At 41.4% G+C, this 21,358-nt stretch overlaps 1 protein-coding gene across 2 annotated transcripts in view; it reads left to right on the forward strand.

Annotated features, from left to right (window-relative positions):
• Nucleotides 1-558: 558 nt before the first annotated feature.
• DNAJC3 (DnaJ (Hsp40) homolog, subfamily C, member 3) overlaps nt 559-21,358 on the forward strand; it is an 83,761-nt gene continuing 62,961 nt past the window's right edge. The window contains exons 1-2 of one of the 2 annotated variants that reach the window (XM_012647358.1): nt 559-784; nt 18,683-18,793. In XM_012647358.1, the coding sequence (XP_012502812.1) occupies nt 703-784; nt 18,683-18,793 (193 nt within the window). In that variant the 5' untranslated portion in view covers nt 559-702. Of the gene's footprint in view, nt 785-12,839; nt 12,878-18,682; nt 18,794-21,358 lie in introns of those variants that run through there. The other variant, XM_012647359.1, reaches the window with a different exon arrangement.

The raw sequence follows: 21,358 nt of genomic DNA on the forward strand, positions 1-21,358 counted from the left end.
TACTAAACTGAGCCCCGATTTCTCCTGCCCGTTTCTTGCTTACTGTTCTGTCAGTATTTGTTCCGAGACGATCATCGGGAGGTGGCGTTTACTGGCTCATTCCAAGACCTCAATTCCAGGCGCCTTAAAGCTCCCCTTGGACTTTTTGGAACCATATTTGGCCTTTCCGTTCCGGACGAGACGGCTGCTCCTTCCAAACACCACACCGATAAACCTCAGATTGCTCGAGTCGCCCCACTCGCCGACCAGATCGCCAGGACCTGCCCAAAACGGGTTCCTCTGCCTGCGCATGCGGACTGGGCGGCCGCCTCACAGACGCCCGGGCTGCCTCCCTCAGGTCCGCCGCGGCGATTTGGAGTTCTCTGACAGCTCCACGACTGACGGACGCAGCCTAGTCTCGTGCTTCCACGTTATCCTATCAGAGACGGGGCGGGGCGGTGGCCTCTGCAGCCTATCAGCGCGAACCACGACCCCGGCGAGCCCAGTAGGAGAGCGGCCGGGAAGAAGGCGATTGGGTGGCGGCGGCGCTCGGGGCGTAGCGTCGTCCGGGCCCCGCCCACCGCTGCTTTCCTTCGCTCGGCGCCAGCCGCTGTTAGGCCTGAACGAGGGCCGACGGCGAGCCGGCGCAGCTGCACCCTGAGCGCCAGCGCGGGCTGGTGGGCCGCGCACCTTTCCTCCTCCTGATTCCCCGCGCCCTCGGACATGGTGGCCCCCGGCTCTGTGACCAGCCGGCTGGGCTCGGTGTTCCCTTTCCTGCTGGTCCTGGTGGATCTGCAGTACGAAGGTGAGACCTGCCCTGCCACTGCCCGGGGAGCGGGTTCCCGGGTCAGGGCCCCCAGCGCTTCCCCGTCTGCTCCCGGGCGCGAGTCTCGGCGCGGCTCGGGAGCTGGGGCGGGAGCCGGAGGAGACCGCGGCCGGGCCTGGGCCTGAGCTCGCGCCTGGGCGGGGGCCGGCGCCGGGTTCCGGGTTTGTGTGGGGAAGAGGTGAGGGGACCAGAGGGCCGCGGGGCCGGGACAGCGGGTTTGGAGTGAGGAGTGGGGCCGCTGCGGTCCCAGGAGGCGGGGGGCAACGTGGCCGCTGCGCGCCCCGCGGCAGGGCACGGGGGCTCCGCGCGGCGACTTCGGCAGCGTCTTGGGACACGGAACTTGGGCAGCCGCCGGGTCCCGGCCCTGCTTGGGACCCTTGGTTGACGCCTTGGGACAGTGTTGGTCAGTCGTGCTGAGAGGAGGCAGTAAGGGTGGCCCAAAGGAAAGACTTTTTTCGCTTTGGAGTTCCTGGGCAGGGGTGGCGGAGTTGTGTCCGGCCGGGTGAGGTGAAGGAGACGGTGTTGACTGTTAAAAAAAGTGAGTGACCATTACATTACGATACACTGTCGGGTATAGAAGTTGTTGGATTGGTGCATTGAGGGGCCGGTGTTGGAGTTCCAACTCCGGGAGGGCTAGACACTAAGTTTGTGGTTTTACAACTCCCAGCATGGTGTCATTGAATTTAGGCTGGCTTTACTTTTCCGAGTTCTCTGAGGAAGTGTTCCCTTAAAAAGATATGAACGCTTAAAGGTAATTTCGGCCCTACAGACTGGAATGTAGGCTACTCCAACAGGATAGCGAAAATAGAGGGCTGTCCCATCTTAGAGGTCAGCGGGGAGGAGTAAGAATTAAAGCTGAAAGTGCCAATATAACGAATGCTCCTACCTTGGTGACTGTGCGAAATATTCGAGAATAGTGATATATCACATGCACGGATGTGTTTTCATTCTCATAAAAAGGGCTAGTTGTCAAGGAGGTCCAATTAAACCTTTGAGTATTTCAGAGGGAGTGAGAAACTAAAGTTAGGAATTGTTTACGGTGAAATCCTCTCAAAGTTCTCAACTTTTTTTTTTTAAAGTAATACTCTACAGTTTTTATGTCTCATTCATGGCAGTATTTTTTGTTTGTTTTTGGTTCCTATGGTGACCATATATATATATATAGTTTTGAGCTCAAAATTGGAACATGTAGTGCGACAATATTGGGACAAAGAATTTGACCGTGAGGCTGCCCCAGAAAATCTAGGGAACTGGAATTTGAAGGCCTGGACCACTTTAATATGGGTCATATATTCCAGTTCTCTTGCATTTCTTATGCCTAATTCCTCCTCCTTCTGTAGTATTTATGTCCAGTTATCAATAATGATTTATTTTGGACACTTGAGAAAGTCGCCTATGTTCTGTTTAATGGCAATTTTTTTTTTTTTTTAGGTTACAGAGGTGCACATTTTTGTATAATGTGTTTTTTCCACTAGCTTGTGGATCTTTTTAGAATTGCTGTGCTGTATGTGATTCTGTAGGACTCTTTAACATTCATTTCCCTCCTGCGGTATAGTCTGTTTATTATAAGAAAAGATCATTAGAGAGCTTTTCTGTGTAGGAGGGATTGGTGACATTTCTCAGAGGAGTGCCAGAGTGCTATCTTCTTTAGGAGCATTGCCTGTGTAAATAGCAGGGACTTGGTACAGGTAATAGAGAAACAAAGAAAGGAGTCTTTCTATAAATCATTTCTTATTCATGGAAATATGTGGTATTAACCTTACTTTACAGATCAGGAAACTGAGGCTCCAAGAGTTTTATTAAAGTTCATTAGGTGTACAGGCTGGAGACAGAAGTTAAATGGTTGACAACATCATGTGTGTCTAAGCATTTGTAAGTCAGTGGTGGCAGCTGAGAAAAATCAGCATTCTTTTTTTTTTTTTTTTTGAGACAGAGTCTGGCTCAGTTGGTCGGCTAGAGTCCCGTGGCGTCAGCATAGCTCACAGCAACCTCAAACTCCTGGGCTCAAGCGATCCTCCTGCCTCAGCCTCCTGAGTAGCTGGGACTACAGGCATGCGCCACCATGCCCGGCTAATTTTTTCTGTATATATATATTTTTAGTTGTCCAGATCATTTCTTTCTATTTTTTAGTAGAGATGGGAGTCTTGCTCTTGTTCAGGCTGGTCTCGAACTCCTGACCTTGAGCGATCCACCCACCTTGGCCTCGCAGAGTGCTAGGATTACAGGCGTGAGCCACCGCCGCCTGGCCAATATCAGCATTCTTTTTGTTAGTCACCAGGTGGGTTTAGTGCAGTGGTTCTCAAACTTGAGTGTGCATTAGAATCTCATATAGAGGGCTTTTTAAAACACAGAGTGCTGAGCCCCACTTCCAGAGTTTCAGATTCAGTAGGTCTAGATAGGGCCTGAAATTTTGCATTTCTAAAAAGATCCCAGGTGACCATGCTTTGACAACCACTGGTGTAATGAATTATGTAGAGAAGTTAAATTAGGTGTCAGCTGTATATTTGACACTTGATTTGGTGATGGGGATATAAAGATAAGAAAGAACCTCTGACTTGAATTTGCAAACTGTTAGCTCTTGTTTTTCCAAATAAATTCTGTGTCTGGGTTCACTTACCTCATAGTTCTCCAGGAGGCATGCAGGTCAGATGGTAATGCTGCTGGGCCTAAGGCTTAATAAAATTGTATAGTATTAAGGATTTTTGTTAAATAGGTAGATTTTAGTTTCTCTTGTCACATAAAAAGTACGTAAGATGATAGATATGCCAATCTGCTTCCCTATTATAACCATTTTACCATTTATATGTATCACATACCATGATGTAAACATCAAATACACACAAATTAAGAATAAAGGAGAATGGGTGTGAGAAGAGTGAATGTGAAACAGTGGCATAGGATGGAGGATATTATCAATAATTAGCTTAGATAGTCTAGTTTTTTTTCTGATTTTGAAGTATTTGTCCTTGTGTTCTTCTAAACTTTTCTGTTAATTGTAATCCATGTTTCATAAATTGAAAGGTTGACTCTTTTAGCACTCCCTTTCTCAAAGGCCTTTGAAAGAAGGAAGTCCGAAGCACTAGATTAGAAATAGAATTTTTGGAGTAGAAAGAAAACTTCAGTAGTATCTGCTTTAGTAGTCTCATGTTTCAGATAAGGAAGTTATTTCAGTTCTTTGCTAATGGTTTGTTCTATGTGGTGACTTGAGTAGGAACACAGCCTGGGAGCCAAACCTTTTTTCTGTTAGTAGTTTTATCTCTTTTTCTCCCTAAACATGCTATCTGGACCCAATTTTCTTTATTTCACTGAACTTAACTGATTAAACCATATGTTTTGGCCATAGGGAACAGAATAGTTCAAAATCTATACATATGAAGGATTGTGATAATTTTTATTTGAAGCTAACCTACTTAAAATCTGTTTTGTCATCTCTAGGATTTCCTTGACATTATTTAAATACGGAAAGAATAAATAAAGTAGCAAAAATGAATGACTTTAAGTAATTTGTATGAATTATTTATAGGAGATGGTCACATAGCTTCTAGAATTATTTTAAATTCTTTAATACGATAGGCTATAGTAGCAGTAGTGTCAAAGTTCCAGTTCACCTGACTAGTTAGCATTCGCTGAGAGAGTGCCTGGAAATGCAGTTGTTTTCATTTTGTGAGATGGGAGTTTTTCTGAGAGGGGATGCCCTGTAGTAATTAGGTTTAAGTTTCCCATATGAAGTTAATTGTGGCTAAGTTTAATTTCTATTGCCATGGTCTTCCTTTAATTAATGTCCAGCAGTTATTCTTTGTTTTTATGGAAATATTATGGGAACCTAGCCACCTGTTCATTAGAACTCAAACATTCCATCATGTATTTATTTTTCTTTTCATAATCTTTAGAAACGTTTTTTTTAGAAAGTTTTTTAGAAACTTTTAGAAAATTTTTTTTTTAAATCTGAGGAGTTCATGTCATTTGGAGTTCTAGAATATGGGAACTCTCATTTAATCAGTCAGCAAAGGCTTACACTAACTATATTGCTGTTTGGTGAGGTATACATAGTATAAAACTCATGGTTTTTGCTTTTGAGTTTATAGACCACTTGGGGAGTAAGACATATATTTGTGAAGCATCCATGTCCTCTTTCCCTTCTTTCTCAGTTTAGATTTAGTGGTCCAGCATTGTAGTCACTTCATTGCAAATGCCCTTTAATTTTTTGTTTTACTCATCTGCTAGAAACCCAACATCTATTAAATCTAACTTGGCCAACTTGTTTGTTTTTCCTCATGGCTGATGACAGATGCAGAAAAATGGAGACAACCTTGCTGATTAGTATCATTATAAGGAAACAATCATAAATGCACACTCAATACTGCTAACATTCCTACAATTCCCTAGTATGTTCTTGAAAATCAGTATTTCAAACATTTCTTTTTTCCTTAAACCTCGAATTTAAACACCCTTTTCCTCCCTTCCCTTAACTCATTTTTTTAGACCTTGTCTTTACTGGGAAAATGAAATCACAAGGCAATTTTCTCTTTCTACCTCAAAATTCACTGGCTTGCCCACATCTATACCCACTGTGCTACCTTTTCTCATATTAAAATGCGTAAAACATCTCTGTTCCCAACTAAATCTAATCTCTGTACTTAATGCCGTGGATTCCATTTCCTCTCACCTTCTGAAAATGTTACTCCTACAGTTGTGCCTTAGTCCATGCTGCTATAACAAAATACCATGGATTGGGTAACTTATAAACAATAGCAATTTATTTCTCACAGTTCTGGAGGTTGGGAAGTCCAAGATTAAAGTGCCAGCCTTCACTGTTTGGCGAGGGCCTTCTTGCTGCATCCTTATGTGGCAGAAGGGATGAATGCTATGTCCTCAGAAGTTAGAAGGACACTCCCTCAAGCAGAGCCCTCATGACTTAATCATTTCCCAAAAGGCCCCACCTCTTAATACCACCACAATGAGGATTAAGTTTCAACACATGAATTTTGGGAGACATTCAGACCATAGCAAGTTGTTTCTCTTCTGTGTCCTTACTTCCTTCCCCTCTGCTGGATCACTGCCATCAGCATTCCAACGTGCTGTAGCATTTCCGTCTTAAACTGTTCTCCCATGTCATTTGTCCCTGCAGCTACTGACCTGTATTTTTGCTTCTCTTGACAGCAGAACTTTAAAGACTTGTCAGTAGTACTACTTCATCTTCTGTTCTGTCTGCAACACATTACTCCCATAGTACTGCAATGCCTTGGCATATCTGACTTCTGTTTACTTCTCCAGCCTCTTTTTGTGATAAGCTTCCCCTCTATCACAGGCTGCCACTGCATTGACTTCTTATACTCCCAAATGCCAAGCTCATTTCTGACTAAGGGTCTTTATTCTTCCTGTTGCCACAGTCTGACTTTTGCCCGAAATCTTCAAATGAGCATTGATGTTTCAGAGATGCCTTCTTGTCATGCTATGTAAAAAGCATTCTGTCTTTCAGTTAATATTCTACCTACTTGTATTTTCTTCATAAAACTTAACGCTGTCTGAATTACCTCATTTATTTTTCTTGTCTGTTTGTTTCCCCTTATGGAAAGGGCTCTTATCTCTGTATCTAAAACATGTTGACATGAAGTAGATGTGCAATAAATATTTTTTAAATGAATGAGTAAAATTGACTCTTCGAGCTGTTTTTTGCATGAATTTATTTTCCATGTTGAAATTTGAGCAAGAAATCCCATTACACCATTTATGTCTACATAGTTAATTGCAGCAAATACAGAAAACAATCCTGGTGCTATGGTCTGAATGTTGGTGTCCCCTCTGTAATTCATGTGTTGGAACCTGACACCCAATATGATAATAAGTGGGGCCTTTGAGGAGTGATTAAGTCACGAGGGCTCCACCCTCAAGAATGGGATTAGTGTTCTTATAAAAGAGGCTCCAGCCAGCTTGCTTTCTCCTTCTGCCATGTGAGAATGCAGCAACAAGGCGCCATCTGTGAAGCAGAAAGTGAGCCTTCACTTGACATCAAATGATGCTGGTACCTTGATCTTAGACTTCCTAGCCTCCACAACTGTGAACAACAAATTCCTGTTGTTTATAAATTACCCAGTCTGTGGTATTTTTTATAGCAGCCTGAATGGACTAAGACACCTGGTTACAATAGATCTTGTTTGCCTAGTTCACTTAGGAAGATTTTGACGCATTGTTCAAATGTATATAATTAATTACTCAGCCCTTTCTTCCTTTCAGTTTGGCTGTGTAGACTAAACTACTTTTTAGGTCAGGGTCATTGGCGAGAGATGCTTATAAGGTCTAAGGTCTCCAGCTCAGTATTTTTATTGGAACTTCTATCATTGGTCCTTGCTCATCTATGTAATTGCTAAGATACTGTCTTAGTCTGTTTTCTGCTGCTATCACAGACCACCTGGCTCTGGGGAATTTATAATCAACAGAAATTTATTTGGCTCATGGTTCTGGAGGCTGGGAAGTCCAGGAGCATGGTGCTGGCATCTGGTGAGATCTTCATGCTGTGGTGTCTCATGGTGGAAGGTAGGATGGCTAGCAAGAGCATGAGACGGGGAGAAAAGGGGCCGAACCTATCCTTTTTATTAGCAATTCACGTGGTGAAAACCAATCTCACAATAATTGCATTAACACATTTGTGAGGGCAGAGCCTTCATGACCTAATCACCTCTTACAGGTCTCACTTCTTACTACTGTCACAATGGCAATTAAATTTCAACATGAGTTTTGGAGAGGACGTTCAAATCATAGCAGATGCTGAACTTCCTGCCCTACCTTTCTGTGGCCAGATTCCACTGTCTTTTGTGTTTTTGCTATAAGACTTCTTCCAGACTCTTCCCCACCTTGCTAGGGTCTTGAATTAAGCCCTGTGTTCTTTTGCAGAGTAACGTTAGGGTTTTCCTCAGTCCTTACATTCTAAGTGCTTCAACCTGAATAACCATCTCTGGGATTGCTACCTGGTCTGGGTCTTCCACCTGGCCTTAACTTGAACCTTAGTATCTTTGACTACCAGTTCTTGCCGCCTTTAATTTGGTTCTTTCAGTCTTTTTTTTTTTTTTTGAGACAGAGTCTCACTCTTTTGCCTGGGCTAGAGTGCCGTTGGCGTCAGCCTAGCTCACAGCAACCTCAAACTCCTGGGCTCAAGCGGTCCTACTGCCTCAGCCTCTCGAGTAGCTGGGACTACAGGCATGCGCCACCATGCCCAGCTAATTTTTTCTATATATTTTTAGTTGTTTGATTAATTTCTTTCTATTTTTAGTAGAGACAGGGTCTCGCTCTTGCTCAGGCTGCTTTCGACCTCCTGAGCGCAAACAATCCGCCCGCCTCAGCCTCCCAGAGTGCTAGGATTACAGGCGTGAGCCACCGCGCCCGGCCCTTTCAGTCTTAATTGTGACTCTTACCACATTATACTTTTAACTGCTCACCTTTAAGTTTTAAAAAATTATTTTCTGCTCTCTAAAATATAACAGTTTCTAATATCAACTTCAGTGAAAGACATAGTTAGCTATTACACTTTTTTCCCTGCCCTTCCTGCTTATTTGGATGACCTATGATTGATGCTTGTCTAAGGAGAAACCTGCTGTTTAATGCTGATTGGGAAATGGCATGATGTTTGGTTGTCTTATCTCCCAGAAAATGTTTATAGACCAAGTGGCAAAAGAATAAGAATTATCTGTGGCTCAAAATAGTTGATATTTTGCAAAATCAGCTGATAACTACGAATAATTTGTTTTTTCAGATGTAAGTGTCTTAATGAATCATTGGTTATATGTTTGATTTGATAATTGTTAAGTGTTTTAGATTTTATTCTGATAAATTATAATACATACAAGTATTTAAAAGGCCAATAGTAAATTCATTCAACAAGTATTGAGTGCCCAAAATGTGCAAGGTACTGAATTAGGTGACATAAAGAAGAAGATAGCTCCTGCTCTCAAACTTGCTTTTGATCAGTGTTGTTGGGTTGGGGCTATGAGAAGCAGGCAAACTGTGAAAGGCAATGTATTGAGACAGTGAAATTTCAAAATGAAGTCATGTACTTGTGAGTGTGGGGGTGCAATGTACAGTAGGCCCATAGAAGGAGCTTTTTTCCCCAACTCTCACAACAACAAAGTTAGGGAAGGTTTCATAAAGGAGCCAGCATTTGAGGGCAAAATCTTGATGGATCAGTAGGAATTTTCTAGGTGGGCAAGTGGGGAAGGCCATTTTATGGAACAAGTGCAAAGGGATGAGGCATGAGAACATAGTATGTTCAGGGAAATACAACCAGTTCCTTTTGATATAGGAATATCAAAGGTAGATGGTAGATGATCAGGCTCAGCCCACACCCATGAGACCTCATTCTGAAGGGGGATATTTGCCTTTATATCTGAAGGGATTTATATCGAATCTAGCCAGTGATATGAAAACACTGCAGAATTTTTAGCCAAAGTGCATATTGGAAGGATTGCTCTGGCAGCAGTATGGGAGCTGGATTGGAAGAAGATAAGATGGGAGTTGGAAACATCTTGGAAGGCACGTCTCTTGTGGGGAAAGAGAGGGGTCTATACAACCAACTCTTAGACTGTGGCAATTTCTGTTATAGAAATGTGATTGAAGTGCACCAAAAGAATAATTAATTCTCTCTGGATGATTAGGGTATGTCATGGAAATTTTTATAGAAGAAGTGATATTATCACATAAATGGAAATTATATTGGATAAAATTATAACATAATAAAGATCGAGTTTTATTCTGAAGGGACAGATAAATGCTGGATACCTCCTTTAATCCTGGAAGGCAAGAGAAATTTAGTTTGAAGAGTAACTCAACCTCTGGGGTGAGTATGACATGACTTGACGTAGTAGGTCAAAGAGCATTGTAGATAGATGTATTCTTGGCTCCCACTAGACTTCAGGTTCATCCTGTGAGGTTGGAAACGATTGTGGCTAAAATGTCACATTTAAGTGATGGATTGAGTGAGTGAAGCATCCAAGACTTAGTAACTGTGGAAAGTTTATTGTGGTTTACATGGGGAAAAGGATTGTGAACTGTGCTGAAAAGAAAGCTGAACTTTGGGCTGGGTGCGGTGGCTCATGCGTGTAATCCTAGCGCTTGGAGAGGCTGAGGTGAGAGAATTGCCTGAGCTCAGGAGGTTGAGACCAGCCTGCGCAAGAGTGAGACCCTGTCTTTACTGAAAATAGAAAAATTAGCTGCGTGTCATGGTATGTGCCTGTAGTGCCAGCTACTCGGGAGGCTGAAGCAGGAGGATTTCTTGAGCCCAGGAGTTTGAGGTTGCTGTGAGCTAAGCTAAGGCGATGACAGCTCTACCCAGGGCAATGGAGTGAGACTGTATCAGAAAAAAAAGAAAACTGAACTTTTGGAGGTAGATCTTGTTTTGACAGTCATTGTGAGTCCTTGGACAGAATGGGTGACATCTATGAGCCTCGGTTTCCTTTGAGCCTCAGTTATAAAAGTGTGAAAGATATTTACTTTTGGGCGTTGTGAAAATTAAGGGAACTAAGACACATAAATATCCTGCACACAGTAGGCTCTTAATTCTTTTCATGTTATGTATTTCCTGCTGAATATTTTTATGGATGGATAAAGAAAGTATTTTCCTCTTTTGGACCAATGGTTTATCTCATATCCACTTTTCTTCCCTCCTCAGGCAATCCTCTATTAAATACATTGATCTGATTGTCTCTTTGAGAAAATGTAGTAGGAAAATGTTTGAAGTCATCAAGCTATTTCAAAGACTTCTATCTCCCTGAATTTTGACAACATACAGATGCCCACCAACATGCCCCTGTAATTGTCCCTAATGTCACATCAGTGTTTCAGTTTGGAACCTAAAGCCCGGGTCATTCCATAGCCCACACATAGCACTTTCACCGTTCTTATTTGATCCCTAGTTTATTCTCTAGTATAATTTTATCATGATTTCTGTGCATATATTTCTCTTTACATGACTGATGCCTAATCTTTTATATTTCACACTAAGAACTGTAAATGTTTATGAGTGTATGGAGACAGTTGCAGTGCTCTGAGTGCTCCAAACTTTGATACAAAGAATAGGAAGGGGTCCTGGGGATTTCAGACTGCATCCAGGCAATCACTTTTTCTCTCATAATCAATATTCAAAGATTGGCAGTGAGAACTTGTGAAACACAAAGATGATCATAAAACCAACTCCTAAAGAAACTAACACCAAATAAGAATTGAAGGAACAAAATTAGTGGCAGAAATAGAAAAATCTAAAAATGAATATAACTGATATTCTTAGAGATTCAAAAGGATTCAACATCCATAAAAAATAGACCAACTATTTATGCACTTATGGCTCTAGCAGTGGGGATGCAGTGGAGAACAAGACATGAACAGGATGATTTCTCAAGTGGTGTATTTAGGGATGGTATGTCCTGAGCCCCAACATACCCCTGTCTGAAACTTTCCCAAGAAGTTTCACAGTCCAGAAACGGAATTCGTAGATTGTCCCATGACACATTAAAGAGTCATTTCTCTGGAAGCAAAAGAAAAACAAAAGTTAATGATTGGAGCAGACTATAAACCAGTTTCTAGTCTAGTAGGTGGCCAGATGAGATTTCCAGATGTTCGATTTGAAGCATCTTTTGCAGTTTGAATGTCTCTAGTAATGTCTTGAGTGGCCCGCAGGGCAGCAGACATGAAGGTTGTCCATATGTGAACTGTTACGTTGATTTCTCTGAAGTTCATTCAAGTCATCCAGCTTCAACTTATAGGGTGTCAGGAAATGGCAGTTTTTGTTCTTGGTGTTCCAAGTCAGAAAATTGGAAATTTGAAATCTTAGTTTGGGGAGGTTGCAGCATCAGTAATGTCAAGGGCTGACCCACTCATCCAATTTTATTTGTTTGGTTTTTTATATCAGTGAGCAGATTTCCAAATAAGGTGGAAATCAAAAGATTCCTGTGTTCTAGATTTAGACCTGTGTGTCTTTGGAATGTTTTAATAAATTTTCTTTCTCTTTGAGGATACAATTCCATTTTAGCTTAGTAGAAAAGGCCTTAAAAAAACCTTCCTGTCAGGCTCTGAATATCAGAAACCAAACTTTTAAACCCAAATTTTAAACCATAGGTTTATCTACTAAATGGCTCAAAACCAAAACCATTAAGCCTTTTATGGCTTAACCATGGATGCACAAGCTATCTTCAAAGAGGGAGCAAAAAGATGCAGCCCTCTCAAGACTCAGAGCTCCTGCTAAAGAAAGCAAAAAAAAAAAAAAAAATAAAGACTTAGACAAATTCTTGAGTTGACAACAGTCAGTATACTAGCTACAAATGGGGTGTAACCCACATTTCTGTCTGGCCTTATTCTTGGGGGCCCCAACTTTTTGGTTGACCACCTGTACATGCAGGTCTGATAACCCACTTGTCCCCAACAGGTAGAAAGCCAGGCTTAGTTCTCAGGATAGACAAATGAGATAAGCAGGAAAACAATAGCTGTCCATGGGAAGGAAAGGATCTATAATGAATGGGTACCCCTAACACTGAGTCACAATTCAAACTAATTCTTCCAAGTGTTTTTCTCTTGAACTACAGGAATTTGCTGAGGAAACAGGACTGGATTTTGTGGAGGGGAGTTTAAAGCAGAAGTCCAGAGATCCAAAAGGTCTTCTGGATAGTCAGGGTCAGGGAGTTGGGGGTAAATGGGAGTTTAAGAGGGCAGAGAAGGAGAATTCACATCTGTGGTAGATGTGAATTTTAAATTTTGTTCCAAGTCTGATATTGTTACCAAAAGCTTGGCACTTGTCTTCCGTTCGGCTGTATCAGAAGAACGAGGACAAGCGGTTTGAGGAGAAGGAAAGAAGAGTTCATTAATTTGCCAGCAAATGAGGAGGATGGTGACTTCTGTCTAAAAACACCATCGTCCTCCTAACAAGCAGAAATACAGAGCTTTTAAAGGGTGGGTTCTCTGCTTCAGACAATTGCTGTTCAACTACAGTTGATGATTCTGATTGTCCTATCTCCATTCCATCTCTGCAGTCCCATCAACCTAAGACAATCCTGTGACCTCCCCCATCCAGGATCTCTGTCTGCCAGTCTTCCCGTAAGTACCTGTAAGACAGGTGTTAGGTTGAGAGCTCTCTAAAATATTTTTCAAAACTAGGAGTTTTTTTCCAATTCTAAGGATCCATCATTTGGCCATCGAAGAATAGGATCTTCAATAGTATATTTATTGTAGTATTGATAGGAAAGACCCAGAAGTAATTTCTAAGGCTTAGAATAAATCTTTACCATGGGCACAAGTGGTGTTCCAAAACAGCTACAGAAAAAGCAGTCTCCATGATCTGAAAAGTTTATTCCCAGAGTTAGCCTAAGAAATCAAAGGCCTTCCTTGCCACAGGCAGTAAGGATAGTGTTGGTGAAAACAGTATCGGCAGTCGCACTTGGAAATATTGGGTACCTCTAGTCACAGACCTGCTAATCTGGGACACTGGGCAGTGCTGTTGGGATGGGAGCTTCCCCCCAGTAGTAACCAAGCAACAAAGGTTGAGACAACAAACATCCTTATGGAGTAGGACCTCTTACTAAGACGAACTCCCCTAAGAGCTGGCATGGTGGGACAAAGAGAATGCTGTTCATCACTTTGTATCTCAGGCTCCCAGCCTATTCAGCTGGCTGCCTGATGTAAGCTGACACTTGTACCCACTGGCTGGCAGAGACCAGAGAGAATATTCTCACTTGTTACAAAGCCAAGCTCTCAGGACATAAAAGAAGATGAAAGGAGAACCTCATCTGGTTATTTGTATTGGGGATCCATAGGAAAATTTGTCTAAACAACGCCAATCTGGTGAGAACTGTGAACTCACTAGTCTTTGAGGCTTTCTCAAACAACAGGCTTATATAAGGACTATGCCTGTGTTCCACCCTATGATTCTCCTCCTTATGACAAATGACACAAAAGACAGAAACAAAGGAAAATAGTGACTGTCTCTGGGTGGGAAGGGATCAGAAAACAAGAGTACACAAACCAAAAACATACCAGAGTTACTATACAAGAACTAGTTCACACGAATGTTGTTTGCTGCTAATCTAAATTTAGAAAGGGAAAAAGACAATGAGATTCTTACCACTCTCACTTTGACCCAACCCTGCAGTCAGAGATCCAGGAGGCTGACTTGGGAAGAACTCTTACCTTTGGCCAGCTTTATCTCAGGAGTTCCAGAATCCTGCAGCTACAGCTGTCCAGGAGTGAGTGGGTCCCAGCCAGTGAGATCTCTTCATGGTTGCCAAACTGTCTGGGAGAGGAAAATAGCTTCCCCTTCCTCTTCTAGGTTCTTTGGCTGGGTTATGAATTAAATTAACATGAGACAGATGAACAGGAGAAAAAAAGTCATTTTTATCATATGTGTATGCATATATACATGGGAGTCCCACAAAAATATGAGACTCAAAGAAATCTCTATTTGTAAGGGTATCTCCCTCTTTGCACCAGGAACAGAGAGGTGAGTAAATAGAGAAGGCATCTGCATATCTGCATAAGAAGTCCCTACCCTTGTTTTCAGTGCTTTTCCTGGCCTATTCCCTGTAACTGAGGTTCCCCCCACCCCCTTTCTTTGTTTCAGCAAATGGTGGTATTCAAGCCTGAAGTTTAAACTCTTCCTTTGAGATCTACTCTCAAGATTTATTCAGTTCTCTCCCATGTATGCCTTAGTTCTGCAGAGCTCTGCTGCCCCACCCCTTCCCCCCAATCTGTGGAAAAATTGTCTTCCGTGAAATTTTGCGGGGAGGTGGGGTGGGGAGGCATGAACACATTGTGCACCTCTTTTGCTATGAAATGAGTTCGTTGATGAGATATAGTGCTGTGCGGAATGCTGTGATGGTTGTTAATGCATTCTGTGAGTCTATGAGTGGCGGAGCTAGCAGAAGCATTATAGGCAAATTCATATCCCGACTATGAGACTGTGATCCATTATGGAAGAGAACCAAATAAAATCTGCCACTAGGTGACTGGCTGTCCCATCCCCACCCACTCCCCTGGAATGGTGGTGTATTGGGAACTCAGCGTTGGTCTCCAGTGTTGGCGGATTAAATACTCAGCAGTAGCTTTTGCCAGGTCAGCTTTGGTAAGAACTAATCTGCTTTTGAACCCATTCATATCCTACATCCCTGCCACCATGGCCACTTTGTTCATGGACCCATTGCACAAGCACGGTTATGATGGGAAAGGAAGTTGAGTGACATTCATAGAGCATGTTGTTTTATCTACCTGATTATTAAGATTCTTCTCTGTAGTAGATGCCTTTTGCAGTTGATGTGCACACCTAGTCTCTGATGGTTAAGTGCTACTACTTAAGTTTCTGTGACTTCAGGATCCCATCATCCCTATTGAAATCAGTAAGCTCATCTCAGTGGTGGTATCCTCCCTTAGTTATACCTGTCCTATAAAGGAGAGTGACCGTAGAGTTTTTAAAGGGTTGCAGGTGATCCTTTGCTAACACATTTCTCAATGCCTTAGTAATGGGAGTGTCTTCTAGGCCTCCTCATGGAACATAAGTGGGGGTTTGGTGTGTAGGTGACACTTAATAAATACAGTCCAACATTCCTTCCCTCTTATCATGCTAGGGAAGCTTTGGAATCTCAGCCTAATTAAATGTAGGCCACTGTTGAGTCTAAGTTTCAGGCAGCCAACCAAGTAAGTTAGTTGTTAGAGCCACCTCCATCTTGTGCAAGTTAACATGTTGAATGTGGGATCTCTAGTATAGGAGTTGGCAAACCTTTTCTGTAAAGGGTCAGATAGTAAATATCTTAGGCTTCACAGCCCATATAGATTTTGTCACAACTACTACATTCTGTAGCGTGAAAGCAGCTATAGACAATGTGGCCCATTTGTTAATAGACGTGGCTGTGTTCTAGTAAAGCTTTATTTACAAAAAGCAGTTTGCTGACCTCTTTGCTTTAGTTAAGTGTGCACACATTAATGAGTTAGACCTGATGTGGTGTATTATATTTGACCCTTCTTGGTCTAGCACCTTTAGAATCCATTCCCATACATGTTCTGTGGGGTTCTGCTAATTTATCACCAAAGCCTTGCAATTCTTTTGGTGTATTAAGCTGTTTCCTTTCGGCTACGGTGTATACTTGTTTCTCGTGAGCCTGCCAAGATTTGACATGGGTTAGTGACAATGGAAGTGGTTAGGTTGGGTCTTCAGGAGGAGGAGCATCCTTTTTCAAGGCATCTGCTCTAGGTAAGGCTGTCGTAGGGTTTTTAAGCAGCGGAAGGCTTGTCTCTTAAGACATGAGAGGGCAAGCTACTTCTGGTACCGGAGGCTCAGAAGGACTTGGAGGCTCTAAGCTGGTCAGTTTCATTTGGGTCCAAACAAATTTTCCCATTCCAAATTTAAGGAACCCCATTCTTTACCAATCTATGCCATAACTTTCAAGGGAGAAACTTGGTGAGACCATGAATTTGACTATTGTTTTAATTCAGCAAGACTCATAATTAAATTTTGTATTTGATTTTCAGTTAAATCAGCTCTCAGGCCATGACTTGAGCTGAGAGTTAGATCTGAGCATATTTTCTCTCTGTAGGTGTTCTAGTGCACTCAGAAGAACCCACCCACATCACAGTCCTTATTTTCAGAATTTCTCGTCATTACAGTAGAGTGCAGCAGCCACTTTGGCTTTCAAAATGTGCTTCAGTTAGTACTTTATTCCAGTAAACCACAAGTGATAGCTTAATTAATTGTGATTACAGTACCTACTATGGAATACTAGCATCTCACTTCCCATTGGCAAGGAATTTAGCACTGCACTCCAGCTCAAGGGCATGACCAAACCAATCCTCAAATCCCATCTTTGTGGGCCTGTCTCCTGGGACTGCTCCCAATACCAGTTCTGTATCAGTCTGAGTTCATTCAGGAGGCAGAAACCACACAGTCATTTAAAAAGAGGAAGTTTAATATAAAGAATTGTTAAGTCATGATAGAGTAACTGAAGATGTAAAGAGAACTCTAAAGGATATTCTAGAGCTGAGAGACAGTCCGAAGGAAGGGTCAGCTTGGAAGAGGGGACCCTCCTTCAGGCTGGGGTTCAGACTTTATTGAAAAAGGTATAGTTGCAGTCCAAGTTTGCTGGTGAAGTTTGCTGAGTTGTGCATGCTAGAGCTGGTCCACAGTAACTGGGCAAGCAGAAAACAATCCTTTCACATGTAGGTGAACCAGGGCTGGTCAGCCTATGTACAGGGGAATAAGGGTACTGCTGTGGATGTGAAGCCTGCAGCATGTGGTGACCTCATTGAGAGGTGGAGCCTGGGCCAAGGCTGCCAGGTGGCTGAGGGACTGGACCCCTGAGCGTATGGTGAGGGCAGAGTACCTCCAGTGTCTTCTCCACATACACCTTGCAGCAGATGTCCTTCCCATGAGAGACCATGCAGCAGGAGCCAGAAGAAAGTAAAATGCAGGCCAGGTGCGATGGCTCACGCCTGTAATCCTAGCACTCTGGGAGGCCGAGGCGGGTGGATCGCTCAAGGTCGGAGTTCGAGACCAGCCTGAGCAAGAGTGAGACCCCATCTCTACTAAAAAATAGAAAGAAATGATCTGGACAACTAAAAATATATATATATAAAAAATTAGCCGGGCATGGTGGCGCATGCCTGTAGTCCCAGCTACTCGGGAGGCTGAGGCAGGAGGATCGCTTGAGCCCAGGAGTCTGAGGTTGCTGTGAGGTAGGCCGACGCCACGGCACTCTAGCCCAGGCAACAGAGCAAGACTCTGTCTCAAAAAAAAAAAAAAAAAAGAAAGAAAGTAAAATGCAGCAAGCAGACCCAGAAAGTGTCCTTCCTGCAATGTCCCTTCAGTGCCTTTTACTGACAAAGCATTGTGTGCACTATACAGGAGAAATGCTTACAAACTCCAGCCCATATTGCAGTGCAGGTACTGGAGGATGGATTCAGAGCTGAGAGGCAGTACTTTGATAATGAGCCAGTCAGTCAGGTCGTGTTATTCTACTCCAGATTCCTCAATAGCTCCCTCTGTAAGAGTAAAGTTCAAAGCTGTATGTAATCAGGACGTCTGCTTCTTTTGACCTCATACTACTATCTCCTTGTTGGCTCTGCTGCAGCCATCCAGGCCTTCCTGCTATTTCTGTAAGTTATTTGCATGTTCCTGATTTAGGGCCCTTGCACTAGCTGGTCCTTCTTCCTAGAAGCTCTTTTCCTAGATGTCTGTATGGTGAGTTCCTTACTTCCTTCACGCCTTGCTTAGATGCCAGCTTCACAAGGAAGCCTGCCCTTCCTCTCCTTGTTTACTATTGTAAGTCCCCCCATCCCCCGACATTGCTGACCCCCCCTCACAGGGCTCAACTTTTTCCACAGTACTTTGCAGCTAACGTACTGTGTAATTTATTTTTTTATTATGTCTGTCTTCTCCCAGCATAATGTCTGATCCTGGGAGTGGGTGAGGAGCAGGGCTTTTTGTCTGTTATTCACTTATACCAAATACCTAGAATTGTGCCTGGCATGTTATAGGTGCTCAATAAATACATGAATATTATGGTGGATTATGTAATATTCATTAAGGTGAGATTCTAGCATAACAAAGGAATTCTAATTTTATCGTTCAAAATTTTTTTACTACTTCTGTGTTAATGCACCTTCCCTTTTATTTTGTAGACTGGTTATATTCTTTTCAGTGATTAGGTCGATATAGATGTATTTTTGAGCTTCTGATACTCTGTTAAATGAAGTGCTGTTTGTTTTTTATTGTCTCTTTTTATCATTTTTCAGCTTCTGTGACTTTTCTCATCTGAGTAGATGACTGAGCCAGATAACTATATTTTTAAACATTTTATTTTTTAGAATTAAATTTTGGTTTGTGAAAAGTTAACTGATTATCTTTTAATTTGTTTTTAGGTGCTGAATGTGGAGTAAATGCAGATGTTGAGAAACATCTTGAACTGGGCAAGAAATTACTTGCAGCTGGACAGCTGGCTGATGCTTTATCTCAGTTTCATGCTGCAGTAGGTTTGTATCATGGAACCAAACCCAAACCCCTCAGTGGCTGTCTTATTAAATTCTAATTAATAGCTCTTTTTTTTTTGACAACATTTTAAATATTATTTCATGTTTAAATAAAACTTAAAAATTTTGGGGGGATTTTGGGTAAAATAGATTAATAAAATAAATGTGTAACACTTGAATACATATGTATCTAATGTGAGAGAATTTTCCCGATAACTGAGGCTTATTACTATAAGCACCAAGAATAACTTAAGATAATTTTGACAAAAAACTTTTCTCAATGTGTTATATAGTTTCTGCCTTCCTAAACAGATTTCACTGAATGCAGCTTAATTTTCTCGATGACTTGGGTTATCAGTCTGTTTACTTGATGCCTTTGGAAGATCCTGCAATTCGTTGCCTCTTTATTATTGGTCAAACTACAGCTGCCCCTTGCGCTGTTACCTCTTATTGCTTACTTGTGTCTGTCTGTGGCATCAACTATCATTACAGTTTTTAATTTGTTAGGACTGTGAGAAGTGAGATGACCAGAATAAATAGGTTCTAAGTGCTTAATGGATTTTCTTATGAGTCACTGCATGCACTTTTATGCTGGGCTTTTTGACATTGGACTTTCCTCATAGTCCCTTTTTATTTACTTATATGTTCTCACCTTGATTTGGAATGGTTAAGAGTGACTAATCAACAACCTAACCATCAAGGAGGGTGGTGTTTTTTTTTAATAAGATACAGTTGTGCCCCCAGAAGAATTATCATCCTGTTGTTATAATTCACTATATAAACAAAATATAGTTAGGTTTTGTTTTGACAATGTTTTTTTTCATGCTTTTTCTTAAGCTCAGATATTTATTACTGCTGTTATTAGCTCTCTGGAATAATGGAAAACATAGACTTTAATCTTGGTCTTGCTATGCATAATCCTGTGACATTGGTCTGGTTAGGTAAGAAAATGTAGCCTTAAAGAAATTACCTGCAGATTCCTAGCAGGTTTCACCATGTCACCCAAACGAATTTCTGTGAAGATTAGATGAGAATAATGGACATAAATATTGCTTTGAAAATTGGTACAATCACACATGTAAAGTATGTAAAAATCTAATTTTTGCGTCTCTGAAAATTAAGACTTTTCTAAAAACAGGTTTGGTATGTTAACAGAGTTTTCTGACTGTGGAGTTTCTATCATGAAGTCCTTGAGAAGTAGTAGTTACTTGACACAATTTGCACAAGTTACTTTTCACTAAGGGCCATTTACTGGATGACCACAACATCATTAAGTCTATACTTTTTCTGGTGATTCAAACTGTCTTCAGTGCTGCAGCATGGTAATTTAAATTTTTTTCAGTTACTGTCTTAGAAAAAGCATGTCTTAAAACAAAATATTGATTCTTACCTACTACCACAAGAATATCTGCAGAAATGTATATCTTCTACTTATTTTATACTTTATTATTTGATTTTTTGGTCTCATATTTACCAGAAACAGCAAGAGCTATGGCATATTGTTAAAGCAGTGTTAAATGACTGCCAGTTTTTCCTTAGCTTCACCACTGCAATAGAAGTCGTCTTGAATGGGTCTTCCCCAAATACCCAGTAAAATACTGTGTTCACTGAAAGTATAAATGAGTAATGCTGAAACATGGTAATCTGTTGGTGAAATTCAGTGAAGAGGGAATGTGAAACATTGCTAGTGCATTCAGAATCTGAATAGCAGTGTCATTTTGTTCATTGCGATTTGGCAGGTAGCAATGATTCTCAAATGGGGTATACATTGTAATTTCTGAGGGAGCCCAGTGTAGCTTGAGAACATTTATCAGTTTATGTAAAACACTGATTGTTCATAACTATAGAAAATAAAGTTTAAATTGTGTATGATAGAAATAATACAGTAGATGGTGATGGAATGTTACGGTCTTTTGAAACTCTTATGAGATGTATGTTTATTAGACAAGAACTGTAGACTGTAGTTCAATTGTCTTTTTCTTTTAGCAAACATCAGATCTTTAGTATGGCCACGTTAACTGCTTCAGGTAACCCAATGAGGTTAGTGAGTACCTCTTACTAACAGTGGGTAACTCACTAATAGTGAATTAGTCCAGGTCTCCTGACTTTCTAGACTAACAAGTTATGTACTTACTGCTGTAGGTCATAGGGCTTTTAAATGTAAGCCGATTCTTTGTGGTAAAATATCATCCATGTTTTAATACATTGCTTTAAACTGACTACAAAAAAATTCATTAAATGTTTATTCATTTGTTAAAATGTTTATACTTCTCAACTTCTAAATATGATAATATGTTTTATTTCTTTAGTTTCTTCTGTGATTAGAAAATTGATGTTTGTGAAAGAATTTGGCTAGTACTGTTGTATCAGCAGATCCTTTTTTATTGTAATGCCATGGTTGATATTATTTATGGTTCTGACACCCTTTCTTCCATTTTCATTTTAAAAAATTTATTTGGGCCGGGCACTGGCTCACGGCTGTAATCCTAGCACTCTGGGAGGCCAAGGCGGGGGGATCGCTCAAGGTCAGGAGTTCGAGACCAGCCTGAGCAAGAGCGAGACCCCGTC

Source organism: Propithecus coquereli, unplaced genomic scaffold (assembly GCF_000956105.1).
Source record: "Propithecus coquereli isolate 6110/MARCELLA unplaced genomic scaffold, Pcoq_1.0 Scaffold262, whole genome shotgun sequence".
NCBI classification, from domain to species: domain Eukaryota; kingdom Metazoa; phylum Chordata; class Mammalia; order Primates; family Indriidae; genus Propithecus; species Propithecus coquereli.